This window comes from Molothrus aeneus, chromosome 2 (genome assembly GCF_037042795.1).
Source record: "Molothrus aeneus isolate 106 chromosome 2, BPBGC_Maene_1.0, whole genome shotgun sequence".
In the NCBI taxonomy this organism is placed as follows: domain Eukaryota; kingdom Metazoa; phylum Chordata; class Aves; order Passeriformes; family Icteridae; genus Molothrus; species Molothrus aeneus.
This window is the reverse complement of record NC_089647.1, coordinates 6,228,962-6,249,409: the sequence shown is the minus strand read 5'-3', so window position 1 is coordinate 6,249,409 and position 20,448 is coordinate 6,228,962. Positions and strand designations below refer to the sequence as shown.

General features: G+C 37.1%; 1 protein-coding gene across 3 annotated transcripts in view; it reads left to right on the top strand.

The window, feature by feature from the left end:
* Positions 1-20,448, top strand: part of CADM2 (cell adhesion molecule 2) — a 573,596-nt gene that overhangs the window by 515,808 nt on the left and 37,340 nt on the right. For 2 of the 3 annotated variants that reach the window (XM_066571920.1, XM_066571919.1), the window contains one exon: positions 13,294-13,413. The exons of the other annotated variant lie outside the window; for it this stretch is intronic. In XM_066571920.1, the coding sequence (XP_066428017.1) occupies positions 13,294-13,413 (120 nt within the window). The remainder of the gene's footprint in view (positions 1-13,293; positions 13,414-20,448) is intronic. 3 annotated transcript variants of the gene reach the window in all.

Below are 20,448 nucleotides of genomic sequence, written 5' to 3'. Positions count from 1 at the left end.
TGTCAAGCAGCACACTCATCAGTGATCTTGGCTGCTCTGTGTTTCAGTGTTAAGGTCCTACAAGTTGAGGTGACTGGACTTGTTTCAAAGTTTCCTCCTTTAAAGTTTTCTGAGCTGAAGTGTCTCATTTACACACACACCCCTCAGGCTTTCTTTGCCTATGGGAACATTTTGCCTTTATGTGAACAAAGCTTGTGCTTTATAAAAAGAGAATTGAGCAGAGCCATGGTGTGATGTAACAATAATAACATTTATAGCTGCAGTTATGGGGGGATTTGGTGAATAACCCCAACATTGCCCTTAGAGCAATCTCAAGAATATGAGACTCAGAAGACTTCTTAGGCCTTTTAACTAGAAATTCACTGTATGTGACTATGTGTGCCTTTTAGTTTGGAGATTCTTCTTTTTTTGTATCTTTGTTTGAATTAAAAGAAAGAAGTCTCAGTACTGAGTCCTTAAAACAAAGGTGAAAAGTTTTTATATTCCCATTTTATATGAAGTAAAAATGAATTTAAAAGTGCAAAAGATAACTTGTAGAAAAAAGGAGCCTGGGCTTTCAGTTGGAAAGTAAATAAATAAAAGCATGCTTATGAGTGCTTGCTCAGTCTCAAAACCCTTCTTTTCCCCAGTCTTCCTCAAAGCATAGCCCATCAAACTGTGTTGAAATACTCTAATTTTACATCAATGTTGTAAATGACATTAAGGCATTAAATCATTACCACAACATTAAAGCTGACTTCTCCGGCTGATTTTTGGTTGGGCTAGAAGAGGTGGTCCAGACTTTAAAGCACAATGCAGATGAATTTCCTGCAGTCAGATGAATTAAGAAATTGTGCAATTGAGCTTTTGCTATTGGGCTGAAGAAGAATAGTGTATAGTTGACATTTTCAGGTATGAGAAGTCTGTCGAGAAACTTGGTGGAGTTGTTGGCTTAATTTTATGGATGAATTGTCCAGCTATTATCCCTGAACACTCTCAAGGCAGCTACTTTGAAATTGCTTTTTGTTGATAAATACTTGAATAGTGGGGTGTATGGTTGAGCTGTATGAACTGATCTTTCTTCATTTATGGTGACTTTAGAAAAATAAGATACAAATTTCTTTTCCAGATAAGCTTAAAAGTATTTTGTAAAGGTCAAGAAAATAACATTCCAAACCACACTAATACTTTTGAGGAATATGTTTGGCACTTCTACATTTTTATATTAAAATACTGTTTCTCATTAAAGAAAACTTTTTAAATGAAGTGATTTTTTAATATAACAGATAAAAGATTTTTTTTTAAATTTCGTATTGAATTAATCATTGAAATTGAATGCACAGTATTTCAGCAGCAAGAAATCTCTCCCCAAGTCCTTTCACAATGGAGCAATAACAATATACACAATATATCAATATAACCTTTAACATTATATTCTAACATGTAAAGCTCCTTCCTATTTGAATACATATTGTATGTGTTGTAAAACCTGTGGTTTTGGATAATGCCTTTAATAAGACATAACTCTTGAAAATATTTGATTTTCTATGTGCACATATAACATATGAAATGTTATATGATAGTTCTAATGGGATTTCTGAAAAGGAAAAGCTTGTGTGGATATACCAAATATGTCACTCTTACTTTTATGACTGTTTTAACTGATCTTCAGTACTGTTGAGTTTATTATCACTGATTTGATGTAGTGGCAAAGATTGCTCTCTAATTTTTCACCCTTTGCTATTGCTGGTACCCACAACTTTCCTGAACTTTACTTCAATTTACCCTTTTTTTTCTTTGAGATGCCAGCTTGTAAAATTACCCTGTCTATGAACATCATATGCAATATTCATGAAGAAAATATTAACTCAATGATTTCACTTGAGACTGATGATAAAATTATGATCTAACAGTTGCTAATTATCTTCTGTTTCCATCTAGACCATTTATTATTCAGGAAACTCAAGCCAGAAAGACAATATTGAAGTGACTTTGTGATTTTTTCTAAATTGAAGCCTTTCCTGCACCATGAGGTGGTGGAATGCAGATAAGGGTGTCCTGTCCTTGTCTTTCTCACATGGTGTTTCCATTACTTACATTTCCTTTGAGAATAGGTTCCTCAGTGTTTCACTCCATCCAGGAAAGAAAATAGAACATGATCTAAGTGATATTGCTTAAAATGACCACTGGTCATACCAGGTGATACATCAGAACTGTGCTTTGCTCCCCCTGAGATTGTGAATCCTCTTGGAGATAGATGTAAATGCCTTGGAGGTGAGAGGGGTAGGGAAAAGCTTCTGCAAATATGCATTTCTCTTAGTGAGTTTTGAGAACTTTCATATCTGAGCCTTCTTGATCACATATGAAGGTGAGCATGGAGGCTCAGATAGAAGAAGTTAGCTTATCTCAAACCATTAATATTTCTAACATCCGTAAGTTTATATTAATAATTGTTAGTACTTACTATTTTATTTTTGCTATTAAATTTTTAATTATTAATTTTTTGGTGATTTTTCTGGAGTTTATCTTATTCTGCATTTCTACGCTATATAAAAGAAAAATATTCAATAAAATGTTTCTTGCATTAATTAACATTTTTCTTAGAGCAAGCAAGGTATTCCTCCACTTGATTTCAGAATTTAATTATTTCAATATTGAAACTGATAAGAATTTGAAATATCGCTAAACTCTCAAACTCAAAAATCTTCCTAACATCACTGTTCACAGCATAGGTTAAATCTAAATATGTGCTGGGACCTAAGGTGTCTTTAGCCCCTCCTCTATGCTGCAATCACAAACTATTTTTTCTAGCTCTTACTGCTTGAATTCTTGATGCAATATAATAAAATTCTCTTAGCTTTGTAATTAAGGTCATGTTTTTTATTATTGAATCCTGTCATAGACTTTCTGCATTGGATCTAACTCTGACTAGTTATGCCCTAACATGAATCACTTTGCTTTGTCTCAGAGATTCCAGTGTGTTTTGGCAGCTTTCACAAAAGCTCATGGCATCAGTCTTTCTCTATGATTCCCATAGAAAGGGGAGCAGACAGCAAAAATAACCAGGAGGCCAGTAAGGGTGTATCTCAAACCCATCCTCATGTTCAAGGAGAAAAAAACAAAGCAAAAACCCATTAAAACCATTACTACCAAAGCTGATGAAACTTGGAATCTGCCATATAAGGATGTCCCAAAATGCCCTAACTTCTTTGACCAGGCTGTGGTTCCCTCACAAGCACTGAGAAAGTTCTAACCCCATGTGAAGGAACTTTCCTGGCAGGTTCCTGGGCAAAGGTCTCCAGATATGTGGTGTAAGCTGATGTGTCATTTGTGACAGAGACCCCAAGAGTTTTCAGTCAGGACCCCTTGCTTTCCCTCCACTGGTATCCACACTGCTTGTTTACTCCCTTGAAGGAAAAAAATGTTTTCCTTGGTAACCTCATGCCTGAGGCAGATTTTTCTTCCAGCTGAAACTACCCTTATTAATCCTCATGGCAAGTGTAGAAGCAAACAAATCAAAGGAGAGGAGGAAGGACAGAAGAAAGTTTGGCAGGGAAAAACTTGAGGAGAGGGCAAAGTGTTTATTCTTCAGATATTACTGTGGGTCATTGCACCAGTGGATTTGTTTGTACCCCTGTGGTTTTGTAGTTTACATTTTCTGCAGGTTTCCCAACCCTTGATTGGTGGGGAGCAGGGAGGATTGAGGGATGCTGACACATTGATGTGCCTGATGGAGGAGAGCTCTGGGTGGTTTTCACCATTTTGGAGCAGGAACTGAAATCTCTTTGCACTGCTTTGTGTATCACTTTGTCTAAAATAAATTAGCAGATATGATCAAGTATTCTTTATTAAAAACCCCTTTGATTTCCACTGGTGAACTATCCTGCTTGATGGCATAATTGTTAAGGTACTAAATGTCTGCCACCCTGAAGCTGGGTAATTTTAACAAAATTAAGTCTTGACAATATTGACAACAAGGGATCCCACCATTCATAGTTGTATGTTATATAAAACCGAAGAATCATGTATAGAACTCTTTTGAGGACAAAAATCCCCCAAACCCCCAAAAAACAGAGCAAAAAGATTGACAGCTGGAAAGATAGAGCCTTATTTTCTCAGGTAGTGTAGTTTGGTGATAGGAATGTGAGAATTAAGTGTATTAGTCAGAGACAGTGCAATGAAGTGCAAAAATCTATGTTTTAGGTTGCACAGTGCCAGTCACTTTCCCAAGGTGATTTTCAATAAGATACAGCAATCCCACTGTGATAAAGTGTTTCAGATTAGTGTTGGACCCTTTGATTTTATTTTGAAATAAACTTATTTAAAATAAATTACAGTCCCTGTTATCTCTCTTTACTAACCTTAGAATTATTGCCATGAGTTTGGAGTTGTTAAAGCAACTTCAGTGATCTGCCCTGAATTTCTCAGAGAAATGAAAGTAGCAACTGTAATAAAATAGAGATCAGCAATCTGTTTACCTCCATTTAGTTTCAACATGTACCCATAATAAGGAAATTTTGGAAAATTCTCTTTACTTTCTTTCTTTCTTCTCAGTGCAATTCTGTCAGAGCTTTTTAAATTTCTGTGTGTGTGTGTGTGTGCAGAAAGAGTCAAGTGTCATTCTGAGAAAGCTGTCATCTTTGTTCAAGGCTGCTGGGTGTCTGAATTTGTATTGTGCATTAGCTTTTCCTTATAGGTTTTCAAGGGCTAGCTGCCAGTACTTTATTTCATTTAATTTTGAATACTCCTATTTTATGGCTTGGGAAAACAAGGAAATATGGCTTGTCTGCTTACTTAAAAAGAATAAAAATGAACATCACAGCCTTAATGTGATTTTTAAGCAGTGGCAATGGGCCTAGAACACCATATTAATAGTGATAGAATGGTGTGCTTCTGGAGAAAATTGTGCTGGCTTTATTCATACAAGATGTTTGGTGGCTTTTGTGGTAACATTTTGTCCTGAATGCAGTGAAATTTGCACTGCAGGTATAAGGACAACTGCTTTTTTAAATGCTTTTTTGTTTTCTTTTGAGGTTTTGATTTTTTGGGATTTTTTTAGCAGAGTATTAAAATGAGCCTCAGGAGATCTGTTCTGAACTCCCCTGTCAAGCTCAGAAGTCTGTAAAATATAAGACATTCCACTTAATTCTCCTGTGTTCATTTCCCCAGCTGTGAAATGGGAATAATACTGTCTTTTTTTTCCTAAACTTTTGTCTGTACTGCCCAAAAAATGGTCTTACAAATCTTCAAGGCAGAGGTCCATTCTTTATTGTTTCTGTATTTGTTAATGTAGAGCTGTGAACAAAATCGAGACATATATGTGTGTGTGTGTATATGTATATATATATATATGCCTTTTTATAAGTAAGATGTCTTTATTTGAGGCTGTGGTCTCAAACAATGCTCTAAAACTTTTCCTTTTTATTTATTTAAACTGTTGAATTACCAAATTCAGGCAAGTTGCATAAGCTTCAGTGCAGTATTTGTAGCTACTCTAATGAGAATGATCTTTTATACAATACAGATTGACTCCTTTAAAACAATAGGCTTTGTTATTATTACTAGTATTGAACTGGAAAGGACTTTTTTTGACTGCTGACAAAACTTGTGCTAAGTTTGGGGGAAAAAATTAGGTTTTACAGTGCTCCAGGAGTAAATTTGTATGTATTATATTCATATAAATCCATAACATCAAAGCTCAATGTTTAGGTTGAATACTTGGTTTGATTTGCCCTTAGAGGTAAACCTTGCACTAATAACCATTAATAAAGTAAAACTTAGAAGGCTTAAAAACAGATTCTTCAGTATTAAATAATTTTTCTACTTGAGAATTTCAATTTTTCTTGCAGTAAAAGAACTTTCAAGATCTAATTATTGAAATAATTAGGTATTTTTTTGTTAAATTTATCCTTATTTAGAAGACTATGTGTGTCACCTGGTTTTAGCATAACTAGAAATTAAGAAATGAGGTGTTACAGCTTATTAGCTTCCTACAGTCCAAATGCTGCAGATAACACAATTTTCCCCACCAAAACTGAGCAGCAATAGGTAAATATATTGTGAGACAGTACATTATGTCACATTTTATTCTTCTGCTTCACTGGGAGCAGGGACAAGGGAGCTTTTTAAATGGCTGGGCTGGTGACAAACAATGAGTGTGACGGGCAGCGAAATGGGAGCGTGTTCCAGCATCTCCAGGCCTTCATTGCAAACTTCTCTCTCTGTTCCAAGGGAGCTGCAGCCAGAGTGCTTTTGCTGATAGCAAATTCAGTGTAGTGCTGTGGGGAGCGAAACGATCCCTAAAGTAAGCACTGAGGGCTTCAAGGCCAGACCTGACATTTGGAGAGCTATGAGCCACCAGTGCAAGTCTCAGAGGTTCATGTTAGATGCTTTCCTGTGAAATGCTCAGTTCAGGTTTCCTGGGGTCCCTCTGTGCAGCTCCGCCAGCTGTGAGTGCAGCAGACTGCTCCAGCCTCCAGGTGACAAAGCCAAATTTGTGGCAACATCTGGTGCTGTGCAGAAAGGTCATGTCTTAATATCCATTAAGAAAAACAAAAGACCTTTCCTTTCAGTGTTTATTGTTACTATTAGAATTTTTAGCAAGTACCCACGAGCATAATAAAGCACATAGTCCCAGTGTCTGCTAAATCCTGGATCCTGATTGTGCAAGTGAAGGGTGGGTGCTGCCTCTACTTAGCATATTCTGCTTGTTAGAGTGATGCCTTGTGAAGGCTGACCTAAAATAGAGACTAGACAGAGTTAAAGAGTAAAGTAGGTATTTATTAAAAGGCCTCAATGGATACATCTTGGGCAATAGAGGAGCCTGGCCAGGGATACACTGAAGATGAACCCAAAATGGTCACAAAATGGACCACCCATCACAGGGTCTCACACTTTTGTAAATTCTGGTCCATTAGCATATTGGAGTTAATTGTCCAATTACAGCTTTAGCCCATGAAGTCCCATCCTTCTTGGTTTTGTCTCTTCAGTCCACATTGTTTATGCTCTTGTGCCTGAAGTTTGGATCATTTGTCCTTGGTCCCCAGCTAGAGAAGGAATTGTTTTGTCTCCCTGGTCCATCCCCTAATATGAAGTTTAGAGCTGCACACTAAAGCAGCACAAAATCTGAAAAATATAAAAGCTAAAACCTGAGGCATCAAGGGTGCCCACAGAAGGTGGCAGGGGTGGGTTTTACCTAAATACCCTAAATACCCCTCCTGCCTTCCTGGCCCAGGGCCCCACAGCTCTACTGAGAGCTCACCTGGATCTGGGCAGATGCACCTTGAGGGAGGAGGGAAGACAATGCCGGTCACTGCTCTCAGCCCTGCAAACTTGTCCTCCCTTGCCATGTCTTCCTACCACTCTGAGGTACTTTCATCCCCCTGCTTCTTCCTTCTCACCTGCCTGAGATCCACAGCTGGTTTTTTTTTTTTTTTCTGGCAGCTCTCACATCTGTCCTGAGCCTGACCTGGCTTTACTTGTGGAAAATCAGCCTTTCACACACCTGTGGTCTTTGTGAGTCCTGCTGTTGCTTTGGTGCACAAAATAAATGAGATATTCGCTACAGGAGTTCTTTCTAGACAATTTAGGGCAGCTAACTTCTTCATATTTCAGTGTCAAATGAGATGGCATAATCAGAAATAACTTGCTACTACACCTTGTTTTTTCATATTCATCACATTTTTTATTTTTTCGTAAGCAATTCTGGTCAGAGCGTGTGTTGTAAAAGGTGCCACAGTGTGATATCAGGCCCTCATTTTAAGTGATTTGGGATGACACCATACTGCCAGTACTAAATACTAATATTAAAATGTGCTTTGTTCATCTGAGTTATATTCTTAACTTTCTAAGGACAGAATTTGGGCCAGAGATGTGCAGATTTTTGCTTGACTCTTTGAGAACAGAAGGACACAGGCTTTTTTGCTGTATTTTTTAATACTTCTTCCTCCTTCATTTGCTACTGAAACCGATTGCTTTTGAAATAGGGGAAAAAAACCTGAAAAACAAAGCATAAATGAAGCAACAAGCTGCAAAACTTTCTATAAGAAGAGAAAATTGTTGTTCTTTCCAGTTAGTCCAACTGTATGTCTTGCAATATGAACTCATCCACTCGAAGATTTTATTGGTATAACTAAAGATATAGATCTACATGGAGCTTTTGTTAAAAGGGTTTGGATATTTTTAATGACATCTGATTTGCGAGCAAAAATGTCAAGCACATAATTGCCATTTCAGAGTTTCATAAATCTGAATCAATTAGTAAAAAGAACCCCTTGACCTCGTGTCCATGAGCATTCATGATCATTCAGTCTAAGTGCTAAGGAGCTATTGGCACATGATGTTCAAGCTGAGTGATTCTTTTGTTCAATCCCATTTTCTTGAAGCAAGGTAAATGCAGCTCCCTTTGAATTTAAAACCTTGCTAAATTATTTAGTGCTACATATCACAGACTGATTAAATTTTTCACAGAGTAGTGAGATTGTTTCCCAGGTAGGTCATCACTCAGTTCAGTTTACCACTTAAAATTTCTTTCATTCTCAGTCAAAATACAGCAAGGACCATCCATCATTATCACTCTGTCCTTTAATTTTTCTGTCAGCTTTTGTCAGGCTTCAAACAAAAGCCTTTACATTTTTATCAGCTGCAGCTATTGTTGTCTGATTTGTGCTCAGTCATGTCAAAATATCGGTGGTGTTTTTACCAAAAAAGTCAAATATTTTCAATAGGTCAGATCTATCTTTCACATAAGCCCGCTAAACTAAACAGAACCATTTCTCATTTCTTTGGAAATGGAGAGTAAAAATGCTCAGGGCCAAATTGGCAGGGAGAGTAAATTATCCAGACTCTCTGCACTTAAATGGATGGATGTCTTCTGCCTTAGCAAGGAGAACACTGCATCAATTCAAGCAAGAAGGAGAAGCAAACAGGAAATTTTGAGCAGGTGGGGCTCAACACTGCTTTGAGCCGATCTGGTCCAGCACTGCCCTGCCACTCCTAAGCAGTTTGCATCTGTGCCTCTGCTGTAGAGCAGCTTCCACACCAAGCCCAGTTCACCTGTTTCTCCTTTTTCCACTAAAAATCAGCCTTCAGGGTGCCTGCTGGCTGCTCTCCCCTGGCTCCTGCCTGTGGTGTGTCAGCAGCGGCAGTGCCACAAGGAACACCTTTCCAGAGCTTTGCTCAGGCTGCTCTCTGCAGCAGCTCTGACATTATGCCAGGTCCTCACTGAAATGAGGGTGCTTGGGTGAGCATTTGCAGCTCAGCTCAAATGTGCCACCAGAGAGAGGTCAGGAGCCCATCTCTCCTACTCAATGTCCAGTTCAAGCCTCACCTGTTTAACCAGTGGAACAGAAGTGACAAAGAGTCCATGGGAGTCTCTTGGCATGAAGGTCAACCCCTTTTCTATTTCCAACAGCTTTTATGGAAACAATTAGTTCTCCATGAGTTGTTTGCATTTCAGAGCTAGCAAGATGATGAAGTTAATACCAACTTAATTACATTATTGGATTTTTGACTGAATATCTGTCTGTCAACAAACATCCAGTTTAGAAGTGAGGTTTCAAAATTAATGGAGACAATTATTGCTTGACTTCTAGATCTCCTGAGCATGGCTTTTCTATCTATTTTGGCTCCCCATCTGCAAAATATAGCTATTTTCTGCTTCACAGGAGGCTAAGGATTAATACCTTAGTATTATTGAAATAGCAATCTGGCACCGTGATTTGGGTATGGCTACTTGAATTAAAAAGTTCCGCTCTGCAAGGTCTCTTGGTCATAATGATCCTTGGTATTTAGTGGCATGAGAGGCATAAAGAAAAATTCATTTTCAGCTGAACATTGTGTACAACTAGATTCAGAAACTGCAAGACAAGGAAGTAGAAATTAGTTTCACTCCAGCACAGATTTCTTGGGCAGAAATCTGCAAATCCATTCTGCTAAGATCCTCCCTGACAAGAAAGCTCAAGAGGATAAATCTACATTGTCCCTATGATAGCATGTTCTGAGTAGCTGCCAGCAGGGAGCTCTGGGTGACAACGTGTGCCTTGCAAGTGAAATAAGATAGGTTTGCTTTGCATTCAAAAAAAAAAAAAATACCCAAAGTCCTGCAGGACTAAAATCAGGTCAAATTGTAATTCTCTCTTCTGGCATGAAATGGAGCAGCAGACCCTCTATGAATCACAGCGATCCTTATGGCTTAAACAGAAGCCCGTGCTATGAAGTATCAATTTTTTTTTTATCCATAGTCTGTGTGCTTTTGGGAACTCCCAAACCCATTTACTTCCTACACCTGCAATGCAAGATGAGAGACTGAGGAACACTGGACATTGCTTCTGGTTTATTTCTTGAACCGCATATTCTGTATTCTCTTATGCAAAAGCCTTTTCAAGGCAAAGACAAAGTTTTCACAAGAATCCATAAATCTTGGAAGAACTGATCGGGGTCGTTCTGTCAGACTCAGCAGGTGCCTTACACACAGGTCTTTTCAACATGGGGATCATTTCAGAATGCTTGGATCAGTGCTGTCCAGAGTAGGGTTTAAGGATGAGATACGATCCAGGCTTTCCAAAAAGTGTTGTCTGGAGAGCTCTGAGTTATTTGGTTACTTTGCACATTCCTGTTGCAGACTCTCCTGTTGTTAATGGAGTATTCCAATGGGCAGAGCCTTGAATGTAAACTGGTACAAACCAAACCTTTCTAGAGCCCTGAACAGACTTAAATTGCATTGCCTGGGCAATGTGATGCTCCTCAGGCTGCTGATTCCTGGTTTCTCTCTTGTGCTGGGTCTTTAGGAGCAAGTCCTGGTATTGCTGTGAGCAAAGCAGACAGACTGCAGTAGTTTGCACAGTGAAATTCACCTCACTCTACAAAAAAACCAAATGCTTGTTGGCAAAATAAAAAAATCCTTCTTTTTGCATCCCTTTTGAGAAAACATATTTTCTTTGAGGCTTCTGCCAGGCTTCCATTTTGATGTTTGGCATTAGAGTTCATGACTTTCATCAGGAAACTAATAGCTGCACAAGTTTTCATTATTCTTAATCTGATGAGATCACATCTGTATAAAAACACTGACATATCCTAGTTCATGTTAGCTAGAATGCTTCCTAGGTAGCGTTTCATTTAAAATAAGAAATCTTGTTTGAAATGCTTTAATCTCAAGAGAAACCAGAAAGTTCTAAGTTTAACCAGTGATTCATGTAAAGCTATTATTTGGTAAAATAGGTAAACAGCATGCTTGCAGATTGGATAGCTCTGTCATAAAACCATAACTTGTCATTGCAGTCTTAAGTAATTGGTATTTTAGAAAAATAATGAATGGAACCATGAGTCACACTAATTAGTTTTACGTACAAGAATGATGTATACAGCTTTCCTAATAAGCAAGGTTTTGCTCTCCTTATGAAGTAGGTGGGGTTTTTTCTCTTTGATTTAATTTTTAACAGATACCTATCAGGGAAGGAGTTTCCCTTTATGAGAAGAAATTGCATAGATCAGTACATGTGACATGTATCTTTTTAACATGTTAATTTATTTCTAATGCTTGTTATACTCAGTTCTATTTCATTATTGTGGTACTCACACTCCAGGTAATATTATCATTATTCCTGGTGATTAATATGGCTACAACTGTGAGGGTTTTAAAAAGCCTGTTCTAATTTTTCTGTCTTGAGAATATTTTATACTGGGAATTAGATTAAATATCAGTGTACATTAGATTAAAAATCAGTGTAGAGATGAAAGATGGATCTTTGTTTTCTGATGGCTTCAGAAGTAGAGCATCACACAGGTATAGAGTCCAGTGAGCATAGTGATATTTTTTTATCAAAACTAGAGGAATACAGCAAATAGTAGGTGACTTACAGAATAACTAGCAAGGAGAGTTTTAAATTTGGAAAATGATCTGTCATCCAGCATGGAAATAAGGTAAGCATGCTACTTTGAAGCCTTAAGAGAGTAATTAAGCAATGCTGAACTCAAGGATTCTGTGTCTGAAGTGTGTTCGTAGGGCCCAGTACTGAAAAGCTCTGAGCTACTTCAGCTTCCATTGATTTCAGTCTGAATTGATGGTACTCAGGGACCAATTGCATTTCTTTCCAAAGCAAGGGAAGACAGATTGTGGGTCATACTTTTGCTCTTTTATTGCACGGAATAGCACCCTTCAGAAATATTTTCAGTGAAATCAGTATGGAATGGGTTACTCACCATCAACTGCTGCGAAAAGAGTCCTTCCCTTTCAAACCTGCCATATAAATAATCTGAAAAAATGTCAGATGCTTTTGTCTTCTCAGAAGTGCTTTTCTCTACTTCTCTTCAGAGCTTTTGTTTTTTGTTCTTTAAAACCTGCAATCACCTTATAGGCAAAGTACTATTGGTCTTTATTGCTTTTGGCAATGTAATCAAAGTATTTTCTATGTGTACATCTGGTTATGATCTGATCTGTTCTGGAGCATTCTGCATCAGGTGGTGTTGCTTCCTCTGCAGAGAAGCAGTCATGCTCCTAATTCTGGCAGTCCAGCACTTGCTTGAGTAAAACCTGAAGGGTTTTATAGGATGCTGTCATCATTTTTTGTATGAATTTTTTCTGACTTGCATGCATGCTTTTTTATCAGTAATATTATTATAATTTCTGATTTTTAGTTTGAAGGTGTTTTAGAAAAATACCGATGTGTACTAACAATAAATTGTAAGCATTAAGGATGACTGAAAGATGACTGTGCCTGCAAATTAGGGTAAAGATTTTGAAATATGCTCTGCTCTGGATCTTAGCAGACAACTGTGTCTTAAGCAAATGTGTGGGAAGAAGAAAAGCAATCCGGAAAAAGCAGCTCTTATAGTTAGTAGAATTTTCTCCCCTTTTTCCCTTCATTGAGTCTGTCTGAAAGTGGGTGTTTTAACATACAGCCATTTCTCGTTAACATGTGTGTGTTTATTTTAGCATGATGGTGTTGTTTTTTTTCATCTCCCACTCTGACACAGCATGTTTCATCTGCATATGGTTTCTACTATGTGAGACATTTAAAAATGGCTCAGTGAAGAAATGGATTCTTGTCACTTAAACTGTCACTCTCTCCTTCTGTGGAAATGTGGTCATTTTAACAGAGTTTTAAATTCTGTGTACTTAAAGATTGACTATAAAAATTGAGAGTGATAAATGTCAAGAATTTAAAGGTACCCTGTTGTACCTGTAATAATTTATGTTAATCATGTTTTAATTTAGTCATTTTCAACATACTTGTATTTACAAATTACACCACTGTTATGGTTCTCCTTTGTTTGCATGATATGATTTTATTTTATATTTTTTTTTCCACTCACCAGATGTTTTCAACACTTTGCTTCCCACTACTGTCATCCCCTCCCTTACCACTGCAACAGTCACAACCAATGTAGCCTTAACAGCCAGCACAACCACATCGGCAACAGCCACCAGCATCAGAGGTACAGTATCCTTCTTTGTTATGGCCTGGGAAGCACATGATAAAGAGGAAATTAGAGCTTTGATTTTGATTTTTTTTTTTTAACAAGGATGGAAATTGCTGAAGAGAGGGTGCAAGTGTTCAGCTGAGTACATATTTAACAGAGTAATCCAAAGGGTGATAGATAGGTGGCTTAAGAAAGATTTCATATGATCTCGAATGTTGCCATTGCTCTAGCAGTGTGTATGTGAACTTTGACAGGATGCTTAAATTATTTGTATACATTTGCATTTAATTTTTTAAGGTTAGTAAATTAACTTTAATGTAAAATGCAAGCAAGCTATTTTTAAATAAACGTGACCTTTTTAAGGCTGGTTATTTTGGGTGCTACCATTTAAAACAGGCTAGGTGTCTCAGCACTGGAATTTCTGTTGATGAAATCTTGCTTGATAATAAAGAGGCACTGTGATGTTTCACCCTTGTTAGCCCTTTACAGTTTAAGGCATTCCTTATTTAGGGGTGTTGTTATCTCACTAGAGTTAATGAGCTAAAAGTTCTCTCTCCCCTCCCTGACCCCCATCTGTTGGGTTTTTTTTCTGTTACAGCTTTTCATATGTTTCTAGTAATGCTTCATTTCTTTATAAGCAAAATATAAAGGTTATTTTACTCTTTTATTCAGTGGCTGATCAGATAACTGTTAAATAGGGAAGATGTGTGCAGAAGGTTTTGCAGATTATCATCTTCTGGGTAGCTACAAATCTCTTGTGGTAAATGAAATGGCAGAAGGTTCCTGTGTGGTCTCTTGAAAGCTTTCGTTGCACAAGAAGAGAGGAAATTATATTATTTTACCAGACTGCAAGTATTGACATGATGAGGTGCAGTTAGGCCAGGAAAGTTAAGACAGCTGTGACATCTTTTCTTTCTGGATGTGTTGTTATCAGTCAGTTGTAGTGGCCTGCCTAACTAGCAAGAATAAAAATTGTTGTAGTATCAAATCACCTAAATTATTCCTCCACAGGGCACAGATATTTTAATAATGTGACCTTCATGTGGTAACTGACATCAGACCTAAAATTACATTTTCTAATCTTTAATATTTCTTTTAATGTGAAATTGCTGGGTTTTTTTAATGGAGAGAGAGGAAGTGTTGTGGTTGTCCTTTTCCTTCAGAAAGAGAAAGCTAGACCATGGAAAACAACCTAGGGTCTAAGAGGTTGCAGGAGGAACATTTACTGAAAAGGATCAGAATGACAGGAATCTCTGTGTCTTTATAAAAGGGTGGTTTGTGTAAAGCACAGAAGCTTCCAACTTTCTGAGGGCTCACATCCTGGAAGGACGATGCTCTTGGTGGGCTGTGCTGAAGTTTGCTGCCCTTCATGAATTGTTTTCTTCTGCTTGTTATGTGGTCATAACTATGTCATTGTTATGATTGTACTGATGTTTTTAATGCATTGTCTCATATCCTAACTGTGGTTTAGGGCCTCATTTTCTTTCCTGTGGAGTGTTCATTTTCACTATTTGTGTGTCCAACATCAATAGAACAGTCTGAAACAGGGGAATTCTCTTCTAAGTTTCAGCTCTAACTCATGGGAGAATGCATGCAATTTGATGCTACCCTTACAAAGATGCTGCTTTAATAGCAAGTAAAAGAAAGGAAATTTGGTGATCAATTGCTGAAACATGAGCACTCACTTTTCCCAGAAAGAAAGAAGTGAATGCAGCAAAATAGCTGAAAAGATGAGACCACTTCAATCTCAAGGAAGTGGTAGATAGAGTCTGTTGGGGAGATAATCAAAGGGATAAATGAGTGTGGGAAGTACATTTCCTCAAAATCTTGTATTAAAAGGATAGTTTATCCCAAAGCAGAGAGAAAATATTTTATATATTATTTTTTTCTACTATACATGTAGTATAATTTTATATTATATAGTTATATTTCATATATTATTTTATACTACTATACATGTAGTATAAAATAATATATAAAATATGAAGTCTAAAATAAACTAATAAAATTAGGTTTTTTGACAGTCTAAGATATCAAACCTCACTAAAACACAAAAAACAAGGTTACTATAAGCCAATCATGTGGAAGAAACATGAAAACAGATATGAAACTGGGTGCAAAATGAAAGGAGCAAGTTGTGAGAAATTTAATAAAACAAAAGTGTTTAGAAATACACTAGATGAATAAAAAATAAAGAAATTAATCATGAATAATGAGGACAAGGCCAAAGTAATTGGTGTTTTAGCCAACAGTGGAAGACAACTGGAGTGCTGTTTCTAAGGGGGGTAGCAGGGGATGTCACAGAGAAAAATGAGCACAAAGAGAGACAGATCAAAGAACAAGGACAGCAAACTTATAGATATGCTCTGCAAAGAAGCTGAAGGCACCACCTTGTTTGGTTTTGCTTTCAAAGCAGAAGTCAATATGACTGATGAAGAGCTATTTTCTAAGTTCAGTGGGGAAAATGATTCCCTATATTAGTGGCAAAGACATTTAGCAGAGACACTGTATATGCATGGGAGACAGTGACTTCAGATATTCAGCTATTTAAGTTTTATTTCCTTCATCCTGACTTTCTTTCAAAGTGCTTTATTCGCATGGCAGAGGGAATTGGACAAGGTGCATCACCTTGGGTCTCCTCATCCCCTATCTATCTTGGACCTGTAAACAAATAATCTTCACAGATTTTCAGTGCCTGTTGTGGAGTTCTGCCATCCTGAAATACAAGACTGAACCTCATCTCCAATGTCCACCCCACCCCACAGAGGTACAAGTGACATAAGAGCCATTGCAGAGAAGATCAGGTTTTTCAGTATTCTCTGTTGCTAGCTGAGCAAAAAGTACCACATAAACATATTTTCCTTTGACACCTAATACAGCTGTATTACAATAAGATTTTTGACATGAAAGAGTATATTAAGTTGAGAAATGATCCATGAATTCTCAAACATCAAAACTTTTTTGTTTTTTCTTTGTCTTGCTTTGTTGGATCATGTCTTAAGGAAACACGTTTTCCACAGACCGTAGTAGTGTATGCTATTTGGTAATATCTTTGAACTGGGTCTCCCATAGCTGGCATAATAAACTTTCTAGACAAATTTGACTAATTTTGTTATGAAATTAGCGCTTAATACTTAAGAATCTCCTCAGGTAAGTTTTACAAGACATTCCTCTTTTCTTCATGACTTTTACATAGTCCACTTTGAGTATGTATTGCTTCACATCCAGTCACATGAAATGTCTACAGGTATAATATACAGGATGTAAAAAGCCAATTGAACCTGTGAATCCAAGGCATTTTGCATTCTGATTATTGTACCTCCTCTTTAACAAAAGCCTTAATTCATGGGAAAGAAAATTCTCCAAAAGTCATCAGTTAATTCTGGAACCATGTGATTCATTGCTGCCCTGATTTGCCTGGCATTTAGTAAACAACATGAAAAAGGCTACTGATCCAGTTGGATGACAGCATGATAATTCATAAACTTTCTGTTTAGTTAAACTTTTCGCTTTCTCAGAAAATGTATGCTTGTTTTTGTGCACAGTCCTTCAGGAATTAATTATTCTTTTACTGGTACATTACCTACTAAGTCAAAAAATCCTAAACATAATTTGATGCCAGTGAGGAATATTGCCCTTTATATATTTGTCAAGGGTATCTTAAAGCCTAATAACCATGATGAGGAATGTACAACAAAATGAGAATAAAATGTATGAGGAGAAGAAACAAATCTGGAGGAATACTGAAGGAATGATTATACACTGTATGAGTAGGTACATCAGTCTTTCTATGAAATTTATGTAATGTTATTTGTGAAAGCTGTGAATGGATCCATGCAATTTTTTCCCTTTTATGATTGGGAAGAGGCACAAGAGGATTGTGGATTTGCCCCAACAGTGAAACAAGGGATGCTTGCATTGGAGAAATTCTTTGTTAGTGTAAAGTTAATTTAAGTGGTGCTGTGCCAATCTTTCCAAGTCCTGTAGGGGGAGAGGGGGTGTGATTAACAGTCTAGGAGAAGCCACCTCAAGTCAGAACAGTTCTGTGTTTCTGTATTCACAGAGGGAAAAGAGCCTGTGCGCACAAATGTACATAAAACCTTCCCATGGGCTGTCATTATGTTAATCACACACACACACACACACACACAAACAGAGCATTTTTTTTGTTCTGTTTTGTTTAAATCCTATTTCTATCAAGGAACAAAAAAAAGTCAAAGAGGTTATAAAACTTGCTTATTTTTACTTATTGCTGAAGACTGAAACCTCACCTCCATCACCAGCACCCAAACAGGTGGAAATTTAAGAATGTCAAACCCAATCTCAAAAGACAGATCCTTTCAGTTTGATGGCACGTATCAGAGTGACTCAGGCTCAGCTGACTCACTTGGATGGTGACTGTACCAGAATGTTCAAAGCTTTATATAGCAACGCCTGAAAACATCTCCAGAAGTTGTTGTGTGCAGCACAGACGCGATGCTGCTCCCAGGCAGCTGCACTGGGGAGATCAAGAGTTTATTTGTCAAGGTGACCACAAAGCCAAAAGATGCACACATTTATATAGCAGTGAAATCTCTGCCTTATTATAATCCACTTTGCTTTTATTTGGTTTAGCTTTGGTATAAAATAAAGATTTCTTAAAGGAAATCTGTGGAGCTAAACTTAGGAGTTTACAGTGGCATAAGGAGGGGTTTGAGGATGCATTCATTTTGAAAACTATTGTGACTTTAAGTGTAAATCTTACTACTTAATAGTGTAAATGACAACCATCCTAGCTAAAAAATTATGTTACTTTCTTTTTTCCCCCAAGTTTTACCTTAAAGTCTCTATTAAAAAAAAACTAAACCCAAACCTAATAGAATAACTGTGTCATTATAGGCAACTTAAATGCAGAAACTACTTGAACAGTACTTGTAGTCCTCATACTTTTTCCTGTCAAAAAATGCTAAATATTACTAGTTCTTTCCTTGTGATTTTATTTTTCTTTCTCATAATCTGATTAATATAACTGAGCAGGCTGAGATATTAACAAAGAGAGAAACAACAAAGCAAGGAAAAGCTATAGAATATGTGAGGGGCAAAGGAGATAAGGGTAGACTTATACTTTAAATACAGTTGTACGTGCTTACTTGCATTCAACTCTGATAATAAAAATGATCCTTGTCTAACGTTAAAAGCAGTTTCCTATGACAGCCAGCTAAAAGCCAGTTCATTTATATACTATTTTATAGCTGTAGCAGTAACATAAAACCTAATTTGTGGCTGGGTTTATTCAAACGGTGTAGGAAAAGTAGAACTTTCTAGGTTTTATTTCTTCTTTCTCCCTACTTTTGCTCTAGTCTCCTAGTGGCTTACCCAAGGTCTAGATTTGTCTGAAGGATGAACAATTTGAGATTCAAACCAACAATGTCTTAGATTTTTTTTCCATTAGACATTCAAGTCTTCATCATCCATCTTTCAAGAACTGCCATCTCTTGATTTTATACTGATTTCTTTCACTACTATTATTTTTACAATTTACTTGTTCCTCAGCTGTATAGATGGTGTGTTAAAAAATCAGGATAAACATATGTTAGACCATGATGAGATCTCAAACTTATTTTGCAGCCCTCTTTTTCAAAATCTCTAAGCAGGGCTGTCTTGGTCAGAGCTGTTACCCAGGAGAAACATCCACAAGCTACCGCTGAGTAATGGCTGGATAATCTTCCCTGGCATTTGCAACCAGCTAGTAGACCAAACTGTTGGATATTTTTATATCAAAATATACCTATTGTGAACAGGACTTGGAGTTTCTTAAGTTCTACAATAATATTTTTATGAGGCTTAGTCATCCACGGTGCCTGTTTTAGGGGTTGCACAGTATTTGTTCCTTTTCTGAAGCACCATTTAATTAGGGTTTCATTCCACTAGTCAGGCTTAGTGGTGCAATTAGTGCTGTGAATTCTCAAAGCTCACAGATTTAAGATCAACAGAGGAGCTTGTAGCATCTGTTCTAACTCAAAGAGCTCTTTGGTTTTCAGGTCTGATAGATACAGAGCCAGGAAAACCTTCTTATAACATAATCTGGGAAAAAAAAAAGAAGCATTAAACCCCTCCCTTCCACATTCCTCCTCCAAAAAACAACACAAAACAAAAAAACAAAACTATAAAAAACTAAAACCAAACAAATATTCTCAAGCAGTTTCATACTTTATTGGCAGGATTCCTACGGATTTCTATGTCCCCATAGAATTAGAATAATGGCAAACATTATGTGTTTACATGCATAGTGATCACAGACCAAAACCATGCCAGCTCCAAGCAAGAGGTTCTACAAACATAATATGAAAATAGCCTTTTTTTTAAATTTAAGGCTAGGAATTTGAGGTATTGGTGCATGCACATGAGATATCTTCCTGTGTCTCAGAGGTAACAGGGCAGTAAGTAGCAGCAGAATGTGGTTATGGAAGGAGGAAATTTTTCATGCAGTGTGAAACGAAATATAAAACTGCATTATCACTACATGCCGAAAAAAGGAAACAGAAACACCCTGATGTCTGTTGTAAGCAGACCCAAATCAAACCCAAATGCTTCTGTGTGGAATTTCCAGTTCTCAGATACTTTTTAAAGATGTTGTATAGTTGTAATATCAATCCAAAAGTAATCCTCAAGGCAACATGTACATTCATCACTCATGCAGTCTAACCACCAAAAAAAATTCTGGCAACATGACCCACACGAGGCTAATTACCTCCATTGCCATGAAAAGTATTTGTGCTTTGCAATTTTTACCTTTACAAACTAAAGCAGAGACCTGTGCCATTTATAACACGGCAATTTTCTCTGCTTAACAGCCATTATGAAGTAAGATGAAGACTGTCGTCATTATTACACATTATTTGGTCATATTATTCATGAAATGAGGCTGTTGCTTTCTGGAACAAATAAAGATAGATTTCATGATCTGAATAGTTTGCCAAGTAAATGAATATCATAAATGAGACATAGATTAAGCTACAGGCATGCTGAATACATGAAAGAAAATATCATAATATCATATATTAGGAACCT